The 21577-nt window shown below is 38.2% G+C and overlaps 1 protein-coding gene across 1 annotated transcript in view; it reads left to right on the top strand.

Moving 5' to 3' along the window:
- Positions 1-611: 611 nt before the first annotated feature.
- The window catches only part of tmc2a (transmembrane channel-like 2a), a 29485-nt gene continuing 8519 nt past the window's right edge, over positions 612-21577 (top strand). The window contains exons 1-11 of the mRNA XM_051677150.1: positions 612-651; positions 854-892; positions 1409-1793; positions 5668-5817; positions 9233-9323; positions 9841-9922; positions 10161-10267; positions 10846-10944; positions 11361-11503; positions 14160-14307; positions 14614-14802. Of these exons, the coding sequence (XP_051533110.1) occupies positions 612-651; positions 854-892; positions 1409-1793; positions 5668-5817; positions 9233-9323; positions 9841-9922; positions 10161-10267; positions 10846-10944; positions 11361-11503; positions 14160-14307; positions 14614-14802 (1473 nt within the window). The remainder of the gene's footprint in view (positions 652-853; positions 893-1408; positions 1794-5667; positions 5818-9232; positions 9324-9840; positions 9923-10160; positions 10268-10845; positions 10945-11360; positions 11504-14159; positions 14308-14613; positions 14803-21577) is intronic.

Below are 21577 nucleotides of genomic sequence, written 5' to 3'. Positions count from 1 at the left end.
GCCAAAGCACTTGAAAAGAACATGCATGTTAAAAAGAAAGTGCTAAGCTTAATATAGTGTGAAATGTGCTTAATTGTCTTTGAAGGAAAACCTAAACCTTCATTAAATCTTTAAGGAGGCTCTTCTTGTGACAGCAGCATTAGGTGTCATGTGTCCCAATGAGTGAGAGTGCATTGAACAGTTTTAATGGACATGGCGTACTGTCCTGCAGGTCATCCAAATGTATTGCTTTTGGATTGGTCCTTTAAACATAGAGGGAATTTGAATAACTCCTTTTAAGTGTCCTAATTTCTTTTACCCAATTTACTTTTAAAGTAATTTAATATCAAGCGGTTTTTGTGCTTTTGTGCTTTTTCGTTTTTTTTGTCTAAAACAAAACATTTTTTTTTTTTTTTCTCAAATGCTTTAAACAGATTTGGGAAATCGTTTAGACGTTTGCTTATTTTGCATACTAATAAAAACTGATATTACGCATCTGAGGTCACGTGGTGTTGCTATGGCAATAGGGAGTCAGTTATTCGAGAGCAGCTGCACACCGGTGCAGTAATTTGTTAGACCACAGATGCAAGAGAAGAAATTCAGACATTAATAGAGATCAACAGTGCAGAACAATGCCAAAGAAAAGTGATACGGCAAGAAAATTGGAAGAAGGTAAGTTATCATTTTTTATTCAGTTACACATTTATTTATTCAGTTTTTATTCAGAATAGCTATCTATGCTTCATAACCTCTGATAATGACAAACATTTCAGTGATAAGTTGTTTAAAATCTTGTTTTATGTTGCCATTCTGTACTAACTTAAGTGGTGGTCATATATTGAAATGTTGTTGTTTTGGGTTTTTTGCTGATTAGTGGGAATAGAAATTGATGGAGAAGTGGAGAGTGCTGAAGGTAAGAACAGAGTTGACACTAAATATTTTTCTTTCTTTATAAGTAGTGTTTGCTAAGGCAAATATCACAGTATATTGCTCATACTTTAAAGATTTGAACAAAAACTAACCATAAATATAAAACTTAAGCATGTAATTTATCCCGCATTTGTCCTGTTGAGTAGAGCTTATTATGTTAAAATGTCAAGAAGCTTATCCTACTCAAATGCATGTGACATCAAATAAACAAGAATGAGGTCAGAAGTAATCCAAAAGTAATCCAAGAACAATCAGATTAGATTACTTTAAAATGTAATCTGAGAGATTACATTACTGAATTAAATTTTAGTCATGTAATTTGTAATCAGTGCCAGATTACTATTCAGAAGTAATGTAACCAGCACTGTATATACTGTGTGTGTGTGTGTGTATATATATATATATATATACTATGAAGTATATATAGCCTATAATGTAAGAGTAAACTATGCATACATTTTTGATGGATGAACATACAAGTGTGTCCTCTTTCATCCAGAGGACAACAAAGCAAAAGGCAAGAGTGCTAAAAAAACAGCGTCTGGGAAACGGGGCAAAGTGGCTGCCAGCAAGGATGGTGAAGACGAGGATGAGGATGATGAACACCCCAGAGGCCGCAGAACGGCCAATAAAAAAAGAATGGCCAAGGCAGCGGAAGACGACGAAAACAGTGATGATGACATTCCTCAGAGGAGACGTGCCGGGAACAGGAGAAGAGGAAAAGTGCGAGAGAATGGAGGAGACCGGGAAGATGAGAAGCCCGGCAAACGAAACAGGAGAGGTGGTAAAAAGAAGGATGGTAAAGAAAAAGGAAAAGACAAAGACAATGACAAAGATAAAGACAGCGACAAAGATGAGGAGAAGAAGAAGAAAAAGAACAGTAGGTATGTTGACACAAATTATCATGAGAATGAATAAGATAATTAATGAAAAGAACTTTGTTAACTGGTCATGACACCTACACTGAGAGATCAGTGAATGTAAGACAAAACTCTCATGAAACTCCCATTTCAGATACTTAACCCTATAAGGCACAATGGTTATTGGGAGAAATCACCTATTATTTAAGTTTCAAGGGTTCTTTTTTTTTATTTTATTTTTTTTAACTAAAAATCAATATTCTGTCATCATTTAACATCACTTTATTCCGTGAATTTTGGGGTAAACTATCCTTTTAAAATAGGAATTTTCCTGTTTTATGAATATTTCTAATATTTTGCACAGGGTTCCCACAGTTGTGGAAAACCTTAAAATATCAGGGGATTTTTAAATTGTGATTTCCAGGCCTGGAAAAGTAATGGGAATTTGTATGGTGAATATAGATTTTTCTAGTAAGCTTGGATCTAAAATATTTCATCAGATAGAAATTGCTCTTAGGGAGTGCAACCTCTATAAAAATGTTTGTACACCCTTATCCACCTATCCTGCACAACTGGAAAAGTAATGGAAATTCTTTGGTCAAACAGTGTGGGAACCTGTCTTTAGGATAGGGAAAAAGTAGCATACAGGAGGTGACAGTATTCAGTAGTTTCTCTAAAAAAACTGGGTGCACTTTGTTGCTGATGGGACGTCTGAAATGCTGCTTACCAGCTAAACTGGGCAAATTGTTTCATTTGAAGGTAACATGCTGCAGAATGAGAATTTATAACAACAATGATATAGTTATTATAACGTATACACTTTATAAGGTAAATATGGTGGTTTTGCTCAGTAGCCACAATACATCTACGTGTAAAGAAACACCAAATCACAAGGCAAGAATGGAGGAAAACAATCAATGTTTGACGATTTTGTGACTTATTTAAATGGATGAGTAAATTTGATGGAGAAATAAATTTAAGCATGGCATTTAACACCAATGTAATATGTATGCTGTAGTGGTGGTCACTAGGAGAAACCACATCAAAATTTTATAATTTTTGAATGAAAAGCAAATATCTCGAGAACATATCTTTAGAAGTTATATTTATAGGCCTTATCTGATTTATAAAAGTTTTGGTTTGTCTGAATTAGAAAATACAGTATATGGTCAACTATCTCAGCCTCTCCTTATATAACTACAACAGTATCATTTTAACTATTTAAAGCCATTGCATTTTTAATACTAGTCTCCCCATACGCTCTTGACGCATACCTTTGCTAGTTGGAGTTGGATGTCATTTATCTATTACCCTAATTTTAGACACATAAACCCCTGGAAAATGTTATTTAATTAGTCCAGAACCGTCTTTAATAATAAAAAAAAAAAAAACAACAACATGAATTATATCTCAGTAACACTAATAAATTAACATTAACAAAGACTAAAGGAGTAGTTCACCCAAAAAAATGAAGATTCTTTCATCATTTACTCATCCTCATGTTGTTTCAAATCTGACTTTCTTTCTTCATGGCACACAAAAGGAAATGTTAGGCAGAATGTTAGACTCAGTCCCTATTCACTTTCATTGCATCTTTTTTCCACACAATGAAGGTAAATGGTGACTGAGGCTAACATCTGTCTAACATCTCCTTTTGTGTTTCATGGAAGAAAGAATGTCAGTTGTGTTTGGAACAACATGAGGGTGAGTAAATTATGATATAATTTTTTTGGGGTGAACTATCTCTGTAAAAATGCTCTTCAAAATTATTGGCCATTGTTAGTTCATGATACCCAATGCTTTAACTTATGTTAACGCATACGACTTTATTGTAAAGTGTTACATATATTTCTAACAAATCTGTTCTCTTGATCAGTGGCAGAGAGAGTTTTTGGGAAAGAGTTTTCATCTTTAAAGGTGCTATATGTAAGATTGACAACAAGTGTTTGAAATGGGTACTGCAGTCCAAATTCAAAATATTGGAGAGTTGTCTGCCCCGCCCCAGACTTGAAGCTCATGCGGGTTGCCAGAATGTTGACACGCAAATTAGCCAACTCAGCATCCGTTTTAAAGGATTTCTGGGCTCTCCAATATTTATCCTTATTTTACTACATCTCTGGTCATGACCTTTTCTCTCAGGCCCGGGCTTGAAGGGGGCCCGGACAGGAGGGGGGGTCCACAGAAAGGCTATTCCATATTGTAGAGCGCATTTAAACGTGTCCAGCGGGAGACGATGATATAAACACGGAGACAGCGTGAAACCGTAAAAGCAGTCCGGGTAGCGCACGTTGATGGGATAACTGTCTGCACACCTGCCCAAAGTCCCTTCTCATTTGCATAAAGTTAAGCTTTTCTCAACTTTCTGAAGTGGCTGGACATGCCCACAACTAGTCGCCAGTGGTTGCTGTCACTCGTGTCACCGGAAGTTGCCAGCTCTCATTGAAATGTTTTTTTGTCTCTGCAGGTGTGATAGGGGCTTAAAAATCACACTGTGAATTCAGCAAAAGTAGATCAAAAGATCTTTAGCTAAAATGGGTCTGTTTTTACCAAAATTCAAATCACTGTCCCTAGTGGCCAAAGCATAAAGTGTAGTTGAATGTATGGGCACATGTGAGCTCTAGTTTCTGGGTGAAATTTCCATAGAGTGGCACCAAAAGCAGTTTGTATTTTTAGTTTTAAAGGTGAAGTACTGTATGTAATTTCTGTGCTACTAGTGGCAACAAATGGAATTACAAAAATAAAGTATGTTTTCAAACAAATTTTTGCCAACACCCCTTAGATTCATCATGCCCTTTCACATTCTCTGATTACCTTTGAACAAATAGGCCATACTAAATAAAAGGTGATAAACTTTCAACTTTGTAATGAACAAGACCACTATAACATATACACACCAGACAGAAAGCGTGGCAAAGAAATCGGGTCGTCCGATTACATCGCCGGGATTGAACGGCAGCTGGGTGTACAGGGGATACAGCACATGAGGTAGGATGGTTCTTCTGGTAACTAGTTAGCGTAAAGATACGTATTCAGAGTATCTTACAAAGTTATCAGAAACTCGACAGTAATAAGCAAACTTGAGTGTAACTTACCTGTCAAGAAGCAACTGTGTAAGTTTTGCATCTCTATTAAACCCCAATAATTCCCTCAAAGTCCTCTATCTTGTAAATAGGGTTTACTCCGTTCTCTGTCTCTGTGTCTTTTAGCAAGTCTTCAATTTTGGCAAAGCTAAATTTATTTTCCTCTGTAACACATCTGATATGGATGTTCATATTCTCCCGACTGAACAGCCTACTACAAGTAGTCACGTCCCAAACTCACGTTACAAGTTGAGGTAGAAAAGGATGGGTGGAGCTGAGCGGGCAGCTCAAAATATGAACATCAATGTTTTGATGGTGCCTGGGAGGCTCAGTGTTTATACTTTTGGGGGAGGTAAACCCACGAATGGCTTACTTATAGTTGTCAGTGAACAATAAACTGGGATAGTAGAATGAATTTTGAAGTCAAAAAAGTTACATACTTCACCTTTAAATAATGTAAAACAGTCAACAGGAATGCATCCTTTATTAACCCTAACCCAAACCCCAACCCTAAACCTAACCATCAGCAGAGTAATAATATAATCTTATAGCGAAAATGCAACATGCGATGTTGCTCACCAATGTTTATGTGAATGCAATTTTTTTCTGGTTTCCATGGGACCAGAACACATGTCTCGGAGGTTGCTCACACAACGCACTACGAGTGCTAGAAGGAAGGGTGATCACGTTTACATTGATGCAAAAATGTCTGATGGGCGATGTCTTGTCAGTAATTCGCCACAATGGGGTTGATTTCACTGTGTGATCATAATGTAACTGCATTAAATCTTTTTATTCCCTCATCTTCTACATTTTAGTGGTGATGATTCCAAATCGGATGAAGAGGAGGAGTCCATGTCTGAAGGTGAAATGGCCAGACTGATGGAGGAGGTGGAGGAGAAGAAGAAACTGATAGCAAACATCAGAAACAAGCCTTGGAGGATGAGGAGACGACTCAAAGTCCTCAAGTACTGCATCATCATAAATGTGATTCAATGAAATGTTTGAACTGAGCAATAAGGCATGAGAAGCTGTGAATAAAAGGTGCTGAGTTGTTCAGGCCTGACACAGTGTCAGAGTTATTTCATTTAGAGATACTGATTTATAAAACAGTTCTACAAGTTAAGTAAGATTTCAGACAAAAATTGGCCAGTTTGGAACGCTCTCCAATTCTGTTACACTAAATATCAGCACTCTTGAAATGCAGCTTAGCAAGTCAGATTCAATCACTGAAAGGGTTGTATACTTTTATAAAATACTTATACAGTATATAATAAATATACAGTATTAAGGACAACATTTTTCATTACATTTTATTATGTAAATTCAGTGGAAGTGCCATCCTTTCGCTTGAAGATATAGACGCTGAGGTGTAAAACTACGTAGTGCTAAGGTGAATAAATGGCCTCTATGGATGCTGTGCAGCGGGGGCGTGTCTACGGGTGGGCTAGGATGGGCATTGCCCACCCTGACGGTTCATCTGCCCACCCTAGATGATCTCACGGACTGCAAAACAAAAGCTGTGCAGTGAGACAGTTTTGATAATTTTGTTTAATCTCTGGCACTTGGAAAATCCACAAAAGATGCTAATTAAGAGCATTGCAACAAAGAATATGTACAGTGATTCTTATTTACATTGCTGTTGCAAGATCTCGAGTGCTCAAACTTCAAACTTTAACGCCTGGCCATGGACGCGCTTTCAGGGTCAAGGTAACGTTCACTCCAACCCGATCTCATGAAAAGTCGTATATAATTTACGAGTTGGCTATTTCGTATGGTCTCACAGGATGTTGTTTGCATAAACTCGTACAACTTCATCATGTGCAAATTCCCGGATGTCTAAAGCGGAAGTAAGCGCGAGTTCCACGCACGAGGCATTAAGGACATACTTATTAATATTATGCCCTTACCCAAACCCCTTATCTAAACTTAACCAATCAGTAGAGTGTGTAAACATGATAGGAAGCTGTTGTGTGCGACAGAAGCAAGTAATTGTCGCGTATTAGATGGAAACGATGTCTAGCGACGTCACTGGCTGCAGTGAAAGTCGTAGAAATTCAAATAAGTGCAGTTGCACGATACCATACGAATTAGCCAAATATAGAAAAGTCGTATAAATCCTGACGATTTCGCCGTGAGAGTGTGTTGTTCACTCTGTACTGCAGATCAGGCAACGGCACGAACGTGGCAACAAATTCGCTGCTGAATGCAATTTGCGCAAACAATTCTGATCTTGCGGAAGACCACCGTTATTTGACACACTTTGGCAGGACTGAACAGCATCACTGACTTCTGTGATCCAGATACCTGAATCATCTATTTAAACATGCAGAAAGTGCGCTTGACTATACCGCGCATCTGGATATGTGCCAGCAGATCGTTTAGGTTTTAGGTTATAATGCTCTTCTCCATCATTTGATCATTATTAGATAAATTACTGTTGATATGATTGATTAAATACATCTCTTTCAAATCAAATGTATTTTACCACCTTCTTTCATCTGCTTTCAATGTAAATTACAGAAGCGCAATATATAATGAGCCTATTTTACATAGAAAGTAGGCATGTTTGCACGGAAAGGTGACTTCATTTAAACACTCAAGATGCAGCAATAATTCTAATTGAGCTAATTGTGTCTAGATTGCAGATGGTTTGTGGATAAGACGCAGGATTTTATGCTGGAATAAAACACACCAAAGTGGTGCAACTGTAAAGTGAATTCACCCCTTCGTGTTTTGTAATTACAAAGCAGGAAATAAGAAATTAGGAATAATTATTATGTGTTGTATCATATTTTAAGAAACTGGCATAATTTCTTAAATTAATAGTAACAGAATATATATCAAAATGTGTAATGGATAATGAAAATGTGATTATTATTATTTTTCTCCTGTTCGTTTTAGTTGATATTATATGTGTAAAACACTAAACATTATAAGAGAAAGAAGTTTCAAGAAAATTTACGTTTTGTTAAGAAGTAACCAGGCTGCAACAACGAGCACCTCGGATGAAGAACTAGTCTAGCACTTTGATCAGATTTGCCAAAGCTGCCAAACTTAATGGCATTGAATCTTTGAAATAAATTCAAGAGTATTGTTTGAAGCAGATTATTTGATTAAGTGATTTTTTGAATGAGCTTCACTTTGTTGCATGTTGTCATAAAACAATAAACAATAAAATAATAATTCAACAATTAGGGGGGAATACATTAAAAATGAACTGCTCCCTGTAAATGTGCTATTTATAGCGCACGCTTTCTGTGCTGGTTTAGCACAGTGGTGTAGCCAAGGTAGGCCGGGCCCACCCACATTAGACCCACCCAGAATATTAGAGATTATTATTTGACTTCAAATATATATTTATAAAACAGTTTTAAAAAATGCATAAATTCTTATTTCTGAAAGTGTGAAAGTTTTTTTAAACTGTTTGAATGTGCTGCTTCTCTTTTGAGGAAAATTTAGTAAAAACAAAGTTGGGTGAAAACTTGGCCCACCCAAAAGTAATTTTCATGGCTATGCCCTTGGTTTACCGCCCCATTCACAGAAGGAATAGTGCAAACGCGCCCACAAAATGTGCACAATTTGCACATGAAATTCCGATCTTGCGGGCAAATTCTACGCACTATACCACGGAAAACGCAGCAGACAACCACCGTGGTATGACACTCTGCCAGGACTGTACATCATCACTGTGATCCTGACACCTAAATCATCTCTTAAACATGCCAAAAGTGCACTTGACTATCCATCATTCAACCATTATTTTACAAATTACTACTGATATGATCGAAAGAAAATGTACACAAACATCTTTTTTAAACAAAATTGGCTTTACCATCAACAGGGGAGCAATTTTTGTGAATGAAGCGCAACTTACAAAGAGCCTAATTTACATAAAAAGGAAGCGTGTTTGTGCTTAAAGGAATCACAATGACTTACTTTAAATCAATACACAGCCAAGTTTTGCACTGATTGCACCTGCAAAAATAGATTGCAGGTGGTTAGTGAATACGATGCACAAATATGCGCTGAAATACCAAGCGCAAAATTGGCGCAGCTGTTTAGTGAATTTCCACAATACTACCATACCCCTACCGACACCCCCCAACGTTTCCCAGCCTAAAGATCAAAATGCCCACCCAAACATTGCATCCTGGTAACACCACTGCTGCGCAGAGATGTACACATTAGCTAGGTGAACAGGTGTTTTGCATTATAGTAGTTACTATATGTTGTACTATTGTTTGTTTTACCATGGCTGGAATGCTGTATTGACCAATCAGCATCTAGAACCATTGTATACATTTTACTGAAGTCTTAATTTTGCCTTTTGAAACAAATTGTTTTGAAACAAATTTATTCTGGATTGTCTTGTGTCTGCAGAGAGGCTCAGCAGTTTGTGGATAAATTTGAGGGTGCTTTGGGCAAAGGGAAAGGCAGGAAGTTATATGCCTATAAAGTGATGATGATGAAGGTAGGTTCATGAGAATCTTCACTCTACCTTTTATTGGTGGTGTTTGCTAAGGCGAACGTCACTATTACTACTGCTCATACTGATCGTGACTTAAACAAACCCCTAACCCTAGGTATTGAACTTTAGCACATAACTCGCCCCACACCATGTGTGCAATGGACATGAATAATACTTCAAATCATGTGGCTTGTTGAAGAGACATTTTTAAGAAATAATCATACTTGTGGTTTCTGTTTGACGGAAGATAGATAGGATGAAAACATCCCTTAGTCTTACATTGAAGGATGGACCGAATCATATCTAGAGACCAAAATATCACAGAGACTTGGAGGTTTTGCTCTTCTGATTTAGCAACCACCCAAAACTACCTAGCAACCTTCTAGCTAGCAAACATGCTAAAACCCACCCTAGCATCATGGCAGTTTTTGCAAGGACAAGCACCATTCACATTTACTTTAGAAAATGTAAAACTGCAGCCTTCTAATCTTCCCTGTACTCTCTGTGCCTCATCATATAGAAATGGATCAAGTTTCAAAGAGATTTTGAAAATTTTAGGACCTCTTGCATTCCTTGGGAACGGAAAATAAAGGAAGTTGAGAGTAAGTACAATTGAAAGAATAGGAATGATGCATATTACTTGAGATATCTTATTGATGATAAATAAATAATTTCTTACTTGTGTAATGAGTTAAAAACCAACTATATTTGTTTACTCCAAATGTTTATTCCAAATGACCAAGCAGTTCTCAAGCGAAACAAAATATTGCCCACTAGTGGATAGATCAGGAATATTCTTCATTTTGAGCCCAGGCGTTCTTTTCTGTCCTCAATTTGCAGGTCACTTTGGCTCTTCGGTTGCGTCATACTTTATCTTCCTGCGTTGGATGTACGGCATGAACTTGGTCCTCTTCAGCTTGACCTTTGGCCTGGTTGTGATACCAGAGGTCAGGGTTAATCTATTATTTTGTAGTGAACCCACATAACCATAAAAAATGTGTGAAATCGACTTTTTTATATTAAGGGGCAATTAAGAATAGATTATTCTGTCAATTTCTTTTTACTTGAATTAAATCAACAAATTTTTATAATAAATCACAGTCAGATGCAATTACTGTTTTAAGTTGTTGGGAGTTTTTCTGGATAAATTCTGACCCTGCATTGCACTGAAAATCCCAGCTGGCACACGTACATCTCCGAGCAAGCATCACATTCTAATTAACATCTGCTAAACATCTTAAAAATATTAAATTTACCAAAATTCTAAATCATGAATGTCTTATTATCATCATAAAGTAAACGTCTTATAGACGTACAGCAGATGAGCCACAAACCTAAAAAATAAGTCTTCCAGATGTAAACACACACACCAAATAGACATCTGGGTGATGTACGGGTGCTTTCAGGGCTCCTTTCCAGGGAAATAGTATTTATACCTACCTATAAACGTTCCTGCCTGTCACTAAGCACACTGTATGGACACATAACAATAAACATGTTCTATACATATGGAAATCTTCACAAGGTTCTCATGGGACTTCCATATGGATCCATTCCACGGAAAACTGTGCCGAGAGCAGAGCAAGACACCGCAATGGACTACTCTGTTCTCACAGACTTCAACGTAAGATACATACATTCATTTTATATTTTTACTTTTAAAGGGACAGTTCACCCCAGCATTTAAATTCTCTCATCATTTACTGGCCATAGGGAGAACTGGGACTTTTCCTGGTGGGCCGTCCACAAAATGGGGCCAAATGGGCCGCAAAACGTCTATTATATGCCTAAGGGGGTCCCGATATGCACCTACCAACACCCCCCCCCCCCCCCCATAAGAAAGAAAGTTATACACATCTGGGATGGCATGAGGATGAGTAAATGTTGAGAGAATTTGCATTTTTTGGTGAACTATCCCTTTAAAATGTGTTATAGAATTGGAGAGTTACACCATGTGAATGACAATCACATTTCATATTATCATGTTGAGCAGTATATGTTTGCTATTCAATAACCTTTTTGATGCTTTCACTTTGACAGGGTTACTGCAAGTACTCTGTACTTTTCTATGGCTACTATAATAACCAGAGAACTATTGGCTTCCTGAAGTTCCGGCTCCCTCTGTCCTACCTCATGGTTGGCATTGGGACCTTCGGGTATAGCCTCATTGTTGTGATCAGAACGTGAGTGCCTCTTTCATCCATTGCTAGATGTTGTAGCAATGGCATGAAATGTTCTTCAGAAGTACTTCTTGAATGTCTATATCTATACAAGTTAATAAGTGTCTGTGAAAGAGTATATTAGTGAAGTCCTAATGGGATGACAAAAAGTTGGAATGTAGTGCAATGTCTGGTACTACTTATAAATTGATTGAAAACAAATGTTGTATAGGAATAGATTAAACCCTCAAATTTAAAGGTGAAGTGTGTAATTTATGCAGCACTAGTGGCACCAAACAGAACATTTACATTTCCAGAATAAAATACAAGTGCTTGCATGACAAAAGATTAGAGTTAAAGTTTCAAGTAAGCTTAGGTTTTGCCATTATCATTACACTCAGCATGTGTCTTGTTTTCTGGCGACTGTAAACCAGAATAAACTAATTATGGAGCCAGAATGATCTCAAAAATAATATATATACTGTACAAAATACAATTCATAAATGCACAGCACAATTCACATTCTCAAAATCCGATTCATAAATTCAAAATACAATTCCTAAATACACAAGTGAGAGCACAGATATTTCCCCGATTGCCCACACAAATACATCTCACTTTAATACATTCAAAATGCTTTCACAAATATGTATCTATCAAGTTCTTGAATTAATTTGCAGCAAAAATGTGTGAATGTGTGTATTGTTGAATCTGCATTTGCAAATCGTCACGTGTGTGTGGATCGCTTTGGATTTGTGTGTTTAATCCACCAATCATAAAAGGCCGCACGTAACGTTATGTTGTTTTGCGCAATGTGCCTGCATTAGTGCACAGAGAGGGACATTTTCAGCGTTTCAGCATTACAGCAGACCACACTCCACGAGTAAGTAAAGCAGACTTTCTACTGTATGTCTCATGGCATTTTATAACTCATAATATATTATGAGGTTTGCTTTTAATAAGTGTGGCATTTGCAGAGCTGCAAAAGTAACGCTAATGACCGGTAGCCACACTTTCTGAAAAGAAACCAGCTATCTTTAAAATTAAGAGAAACATATTTTAACTCCAGTGTTTGTAGGAAGGTCGTAGTAATCACAGGTGTGGGGGAAAACTATGAATGATTCCTCTTTGCCATGGTTTAATAAATGTAACAATTTAATTGGTTTCATTAAAACAACCTGTTTTAATTATGAAAAATAGTTTTGCTATCACATTATATGGATTTAATTGACATTATTTTAGACAGAAAATCATAGGTACCACATTTAGATTACTAGTAATTGAAAGGAAAATGGTACAATTTTAGCTTTGCACCATTTTGTCCTAATTATTAAGTGATCTCATAATATATTATGAGTTATAAAATGCCATGAGACATACAGTAGAAAGTCTGCTTTACTTACTCGTGGAGTGTGGTCTGCTGCAATGCTGAAACGCTGAAAATGTCCCTCTCTGTGCACTAATGCAGGCACATTGCACAAAACAACGAAACGTTATGCTTCTCAAGTCAGATCAGCATGGCGTGTTATGATTGCTGGATTAAAAGCTGAATGTGATTGGCTAAAGAGGACTTCTCCCAAAGAAAAAGTGCTATTTGTGAATCGCAACCTGGCAGGAAGGTCTCAAAAATAGCCACACACAAATCCAAAGTGATCCACACACACGTGACGAATTGCAAATGAAAATTCAACAATCCATGAATAAATGTAACAACATTCACACATTTTTTCTGCAAATTAATTCAAGAACTTGATAGATACATATTTGTGAAAGCATTTTGAATGTATTAAAGTGAGATGTATTTGTGTGGGCAATCGTGGAAATATCTGTGCTCTCACTTGTGTATTTAGGAATTGTATTTTGAATTTATGAATCGGATTTTGAGAATGTGAATTGTGCTGTGCATTTATGAATGGTATTTTGTATATATATTATTTCTGAGATCATTCTGGCTCCATAACGAATAAGCAACCAAAACATTACATATGTGTGAGAGAGAGAGAGAGATTTTAGGAGAATCCGTTTGATCATTCAGTCAGGTGGTAGAGTTGTATGTGGAATACAATATAACAAAAATACAACAATGTAGCATTTTGTTGTGCTGCACTGCTACGCAATGGAAAGAGTAGCTTCAACTGTACACTGTTATGAAAATCATACTAGTCACACCAGTTTTGCAAATTCATATTAACAGACCTTGATAATGCGATTGTTGCTCATTTCACACGTGAAGAGAGCATTTGCATAGCCTTAGAGGCACAGAAGCATCAAAAACTTTAATTCTAATGGTCAGAGAGGGGGTTAAAAATGGTCATGCAAAAGGAAATGATGATGGCAAAATTTTTTGTTCTGGCACAAAGAAAGCGTGACACATTATTAATGCACCACAGTGGAATAGAAATTGGTTAAAAAATGTAGAATTTTTGGATACGTTTTTAAAATGTTTTAAAATAGGATGTGTTTTAGAATTTAAAAAAATTACACACTTCACCTTTAAAGACTAAACCATCTCTCCAGTTATCCTAACAATATGCAAGTGCATCCAAAGCACCCAGTAACTCTGTAGGAATGTCAACACGATTGTTTGTATGTAGACTGCAACTGGAAATTGCGCTTCTGTTATCCTGCCGGCGAGAATGGATTCTCTACAAGATTGAATAAAGTCCACTCTCGCTGTTAGGATGGCTAAAAACGCAGATGTGGGGGGAGGGGATGGAGAGGACAATGAGTTCACCTTTGCCTGGAAGATGTTCACCAGTTGGGATTACCTTATTGGGAATGCTGAGACAGCCGACAATAAATACGCCTCCATCACCACCAGCTTCAAAGTATGTGCTTGTGTGGATGTGTGCAAGTGGATGGGTATGTGTGGATGTGTGCTGGTGGAAGGTTTGTGTATATGTGTGTGCTTACCAGTGCAATTTATATTTTATGGTCTGGATGTCCTTTCAGAGAAATGAGGAGGTCAACTCTTTGTAAGACCACATTTCTGCCTGTGGTTTGATAAATAATCTTTCCAGATGAATTGTTACAGTTTACATAAATATGCTTTGTGGCTCCATATATATTTTTCTTCTACATTCAGCATGGTCATGCATGAGTTTTCAGTCTGGAAGCTCTAATGCTTTCTGCAGGAATCCATAGTGGATGAGCAGGAGAACCAAAAGGATGAGAATATTCATCTCAGGAGGTTCTTACGGGTCCTTGCCAACTTCCTTATCACCTGCACTCTGGGAGGAAGTGGTTATCTCATCTACTTTGTGGTCAAACGCTCCCAAGAGTTTGCCAACATGGATAACCTCTCATGGTATGAGAAGAATGAGGTAAATATTAACACAGTACCACATTCAACATCATGCCTTACAGCATTGATAGTTGTGCCACTATAAAAAGGTGCCATGTGTGATACCATCACTGTAGCATAGTAAAGTAATATTACTTTTAAATACCCCTTCCATCCATCCATCTTCTATAGCCGCTTGTTCTATATAGGGTCGCGGGTAGTGCTGGGGCCTATCCCAGCTGTCTCAGGGCGAAGGCAGGGAAACACCCTGGTCAGGTGGCCAGTCCATCACAGGGCTAACACATGCAGACAAACACATTCACACTCTCACTTTCACTCTCACCTACGGGCAATTTAGAGTCTCTAATTCACTTGACCTGTATGTTTTTGGACTGTGGGTGATATTGGAGCACATGGAGGAAATACACTCAAACAGGGGGAGAACATGCAAACTCCACACAGAAAGGCCCTGGGTGAGCTGGGACTCTAACCTTCTTGCTATGAGGTGACAGTGCTACCCACTGAGCCACTGTGCCCTTAAACACCCCTTGAAATCAAAATTTGATTGGACTTTTAGTCCATATCTATTAGCTTTAAGGTCATCAATATGCTAGTGTACTTCTAAACGTTGACAACATTTGTTTTCAGAAGATTTAAGCATTTAAAATCTGCAGTCTCTGTCTACAGGCTTAAAAGACTTCGAAGGGCACTTCGTAGGGAGCACAATCAATGCTGTAGAGTCATTCCAAACAGAATTCCGAATAAGAATAACTTCAAAAGTGAGTTCTGACAGACCGTTACTACCTTTCTGCCATCTGAAGCTCTCACAGTGGAGGGCAATTGTCTTTAAAGGGAATAGAGCATAGGGCATAGGGATGATCGCTTCTGAATGGGACGATGTTTCCGGTAAGGGAACATAGTGAGCAATGAGAATGTTTCAGTGCACTGGAAAGATTTTGAGATCAAGACAGCCCTAGAAATGGCCAAAACATTTCATACACAGCAGTAATTCAAAGTGCTAGTTTTAATACATTTTATGTCATAAACCGGTGAGATTTGATACACCTTGATCCTTAACTGTTCTAGGAAGACAATATGCCAAAGAATTCAAAATCCTCGGGCTCTGGAGACATTAAAAGACACTTAGAGTATGTGCTCAAGCTGACGCTCCCAGGAGGCCCCGAGCGATTGGCTGAAGAAGTGAGGGAAATTCGGTGAGAATTGTTGAACTTGTCGGCAATGCTGATGAAGGTCATTGCTGACTTGGAGGATCTTGCTGTAATATGTCGATCGATCACTGCCATGGAGACAAAATTCACTGAGGTGGTTACAAGAGTGGGGGATGTCGAGAAACAGATTGATTATCTGGGGTCATCGGAGAGGGAATTAGCTGCTAATCCCCTAGCAACCAAGGTGGATTTTGGAGCACGTCTGGGAGAAGTTGGAGGACTTGGAGAACCGTAACCGGTGGAATAACGTCCGAAATGTTGGAATTCCTGAGGATGAAGAAGGTCGGGATATGGTGAAATTCCTGGATGGGCTCTTTCCGAGTCTGCTCAACATAACAGGCCATAAATTGGAAATCGAGCAAGCTCACAGGGTTCCAGCTTGGCAATCCGCTGAGGGAGACAGGCTCCGATCAATTCTGGCCAAATTTCTGAGATCATGCGATAAAGACCTTTTGTTACGTGAGGTGAGGAGCAAAGGAAGGCTTTCTTGGAAGAACCACAGCATTTTCTTGTTCCCAGACTTTGTGAATGTGATCGATTCAAGGAATGCAAGAAAATCTTACATCAATGGAAGGTTGCTTTTGCACTGAAGTTCCTGGCCAAATTGAGAATAGATGCTAAGGATGGCCGTAAAATATTTAAATGCCCACAGCAAGTGATGTCCTTCATAAAGTCAATAGACTGAGTAAGTTATTTTGTAGTACTCACGTTGCAGCCAAGTGGACCAACTGAACATTCACTTGACCGTCCGAGGAAACTGAACTGCCTTTTTTGTTTCTTTTGTGCTGATTCCGCCCAGCGGCTGGAGTTTGTTTTGTGTAGTAGCACTCCTTCGGGACAGTGTTGTGGATGAATCTGCACGTTCTTTGTGTTTATTCCGCCTATTGGCTGGAGTTTGTTTTATAGATTATCTTCTGTTTTGTAATTCTGTCTCACAAAATTTTTATAGAAACACCAGACTTGAGCAATCCAACGGCAAAGTTGTCACCGGGCCCTCGTAGGCGTACATAGACTGTTTGAGTTTAGAGGGATGGACACCAGTTGGCACTGTCGTGCACAGGGTTAATGTGCACGTTTTTCTTTTTTCTGTTTGTTTGGTTCGGGTTTGAGGTTTAATTGTTGCACTAATGTTGAAATGTGGTCTTTATAATTTTATTTTTGACACACAATACATTTTTTATAATATGTCAAAATGTCAAATGTTAATATGAGTGGATTGTCTCTCTCCACGTGGAATGTGAATGGGTTGGGGCACCCCATAAAAATAAGGAAGGTTATTTCTCTTCTTAAACGTAAGAAATGGTTTTGGTTTTCTTCAAGAAACGCATCTTTCCCCACAGGAAACTGAAAAATTTGGGAAGATATGGGGTGGACATGTTTTCTTTAGTGCTGGCTCAAGTAAGAGCAGGCGAGTCATTACACTGATAAGTAAGCATCTACAGTTCAAATGTCTCAAACAGATTAAAGATAAATTAGGAAGAGTCATTATTGTTTTAGCAGAAATTCAGGGGCAAAGTCTGATTTTGGCTAATATTTACGTGCCTAGCACTGATGATCAGGGCTTTTTTATAGATCTTGAAGGGATGTTGTATGCCGCTGGCACCCCTCATGGTATAATATTGGGAGGAGACTTTAATCTTTTGATGGACTCAGTCCTTGATCATAGTGAAGCAAAAGTGTGTAGCCCCCTAGAGCAACATTGACGCTTCACAGGATGTGTAAAAATCTTGGTCTTACAGATATTTGGAGACTTTTGGACCCATCTGGTAGGGACTATAAATTTTTTCATCAGTCCATAAGATTTATTCTAAAATAGATTTTATTTTTTTTATATCTAAGTCCCTCATTTCATCTGTTGTTGATTGTTCAGTTGGAAACATCTTAGTCCCAGATCACACCCTGGTGAGTTTAGAGGTGTTGCAACATACGGAGAAAAATAAATCATACAGTTGGTGCTTTAATCTATCCCTTTTGCAAAATCCTGAATTCCAACAAATGTTAAAGGCTGAAATCAATGTTTAAGGCAGTTCTTAGGGGTTGGATCATACAGTATGCCTCATTCACTAAGAAATACAAAGCACGAGAACTCGTGGAGTTGGAAGGGAATATTAAAGGTGCCGAGGCAGAGCTGAAGTGCCATATGTCATCTGATGGCCTCAGAGAATTGACCTGATTGAAATACAGATATAATATATTTTGTTGTGGAAGGAAAAAAAAAAGGAATTCAATTGAAATACTGATACCTCTGTCTAATGATGTAGATATTAGAAACTTTGTGGAACCATTAGAACTCCCTAAACTGACGACTGAGCAAAAAAATTCTCTTGATTCTGAGATAAACTTGGAGGAGCTTGGCGAGGTAATTAAGGCCTTGCCTACAGGCAAATCTTCGGGGCCAGATGGCTTTGCCGCTGAATTTTTTAGATCTTATGCTATGGAAAGCTTCCGCCAACCATGACACAAGCACGGATCAGTCTGATTCTTAAAAAGGACAAAGAATCCAAGAGAGTGTAAGAGTTACCGTCCAATTTCCCTGATCCAGCTAGACGTAAAAATATTGTCAAAACTTTGGGCTAACCGATTAAGTAAAGTTATGACATCTCTTATACATATAGATCAGGTGGGTTTATTCGGGCCGCCGCTCTTCTGATAACATTAGGCGTTTCATCAATATCATGTGGTCAGTGGCAAATGATCAGACTCCGGTCGCTGCCATCTCACTTGATGCCGAAAAGGTGTTTGATATGGAAGAATGGGATTATCTTTTTAAGATTTTGGAAATATATGGGTTCGGGAATACTTTTATTGGATGGAGTAAATTACTTTATAGACACCTGGTAGTGGCTGTACAAACAAATGGATTAATTTCAGATTATTTTACTCCAGATAGGGACACCCGGTAGGGTTGCCCTCTTTCCCCATTATTGTTCTGTCTTGCCCTGGAACCATTAGCAGCCACGATAAGAAAGGAAGATGATTTTCCAGGGGTGGTGGCGGGAGGTATGGTGCATAAGCTTTTGCTTTACGCAGATTATATTTTATTATTCGTCTCCGACCCACTAAATTTATGCCTTGCCTCCACAGAATTATTAATTCCTTTTCTAAGTTCTCAGGATACAGAGTCAGTTGGTATAAATCCGAAGGTTTGGCTCTGACAGTGTACTGCCCAGTAACAGCTTTTCAGCCGGGCGCCTTCCAGTGGCCCAAACAGGGCATTAAGTATTTGGGCATTTTATTCCCAGCAAATTTGTGTGATTAAGTTAAGAGTTAAGTTTGACCCCTTAATAAAAATATTTTCGAGCGATGTGGGCAGGTGGGCTTCATTACATTTATCTATGATTGGGAAGGTTAATGTTATTAAAAGGAATTATATTCACCTGCTACAATCTCTCCATGTAGATGTCCCATCTCTCTTATTTCAAGCAATTTGATAGCATAGCAAAGTCCTTCATTTGGAATGGTAAATGTCCCAGATTACATTTCAATAAATTGCATAGGCTGACTGACAAAGGTGGGCTAGACCTACCCAAGATTTTGTTTTATTATTATGCATTCAGTCTCAGATATTTGGCTTATTGTTCACTTCCACCTGAGAGAGAGTGCCCCTCCCTGGTTTTGTATTGAACAGGGAGTTATTGCCCCTATTTTGCCATTGCTAAGCCTTTCTATTAAACAAACCGGAGAAGTTAAGTTACACCCCGTTATCTCGCAGAAGTGTCCAGAGTGTTTAATTCAGACATTTATTTAAATGTTGCCTCGAGCATATGGATGTATGTACATAATACAAATTATGTATTAATAAGTCCCCTTTCTGCTGGTCAGAGTGGATTGTGAGGGCTTTTAATACGTTTGGTGACCTATATAAGAGTGGAGTGTTGAGATCCAATATGGTTCAACATTTTAGGATTCCCAGATCTCAGTTCTTTTGGTATTTACAGCTGCGCCACCTGCTCTGCTCTATTTTTGGGAGTAGCACACACCCTCCTAAAATGGCAGATACTCTGCGAGTGGTGATTACTGCTTTTGGAAAATGTCATGAGGCATCAGTGTATTACTCCCTGTTAATTCAGAGTCTGGGGGACGGAGATTCAACTTCTCTCAAGAGATTATGGGAGAAAGATTTAAACTTGGAATTGGAGGAGGGTGTGTGGACTAGGATTCTAAAAAATGTCAAGTCTACATCTAGAGATGCAAGGGTGCGTCTGATGCAATTTAAGATTTTACATTGATTCTACTGGACACTCTCTAGATTGTATAGGCTTGGTCTTAAAGACACACCCACCTGCTGGCGATGCCAATCAGAAGACGGGGACACAACCCATGTTTTTTGGTTGTGTGTTAAGATCCAAGAATTTTGGTTGAGGGTTCAGAGCTTTATGTGATATGTTTTGGACACTCAGTTTTCATTTTGCCCCAGACTCTTTATCTTAGGTGATAGGGTGGTCATTAATATATGGAATAGACATTTAAAAAGTTGGGTCCTAGCTGGAGTTATGATCGGCAGACGGATCATTCTCAGGGGATGGAATTCGGCTGGAGCACCCTCATTTCAGGAGAGATGGGCAGGGTGGCGGCATTCGAGGTAATTTATAGAAGGCTGGGAAAATAGGAATGTTCGGGGGGAGGGGCTTAATGTATATAATTTGATTCCGTATTTTATGTTATGTGTATTTCTTTTATGAATGGAATCAATAAAAATTGTTAATAACAAAAGATTAAATAAATAAATAAAAAAAGGGAAAAGGATAGTTTATCACTTTTTTCTGTCTTGTTTTCTTGTGATCACAATTTAATTTTCTCAAGATCACAGCTTAAGTGTTAATAATCAGTTATTAATTTACTAGCAGACATTGTTTTTATTTCTTAACAGAACACAGTGACTTCTTAAGTCATATCTGAAGCCTTTAAGCATTCACTAGGTTATTCCTTATTTATTTATATACACTTACTTTAGTTAACAAAAGACGAAAACAACATAATAGTTTTAATAATACATTAGCCACAGCAAGAAGGATAAAGCTGCAAGCAGAGCTCCAAAAAGGGGCAGGAGCTCCAAACCTCCAGCAAAGACATACGGAGCCCCTAACCTAACCCTTTCCCAAACCCTAACCATGTGTGGAAGTGGTGCCTCCTTTTGGAGTAGGCGCAACCCCCTTTTGGAGATCTCTGGCCTGCAACTATGCCTACTTGGCCACAACGGCTTACTTGTTGCGCTTAATTTTTTGAACACCAGATGGCAGTATTTCTAACTGACTTGATCCTAATGATCTGAGAGGTCTGTTAGGTTTATATTCAACAAGCATATCTGCAAATGATTTAGGTCCTAGGCCATTGAGTGATTTATAAACTAGTAATAGTACTTTAAAATAAATGCTAAATGTAACTGGACACCAGTGTAAAGACATTAGGAATGGAGTATAGGCATGTAACGATACACAAATTTCACGATACAATACGAGCACCCACAAATGTTCCACTTTTCACAATACACATAATTTCAAAGCAGCTTTATAGAAAATCATGCCTTGTTGTTTGAAAGCCCCCTGTGAACAAGCTAAAGTGACTGTAGCTAGGAAGAAAAAAAAA

Source organism: Myxocyprinus asiaticus, chromosome 3 (assembly GCF_019703515.2).
Source record: "Myxocyprinus asiaticus isolate MX2 ecotype Aquarium Trade chromosome 3, UBuf_Myxa_2, whole genome shotgun sequence".
NCBI classification, from domain to species: domain Eukaryota; kingdom Metazoa; phylum Chordata; class Actinopteri; order Cypriniformes; family Catostomidae; genus Myxocyprinus; species Myxocyprinus asiaticus.
This window is presented reverse-complemented; position numbering and strand designations above follow the sequence as displayed.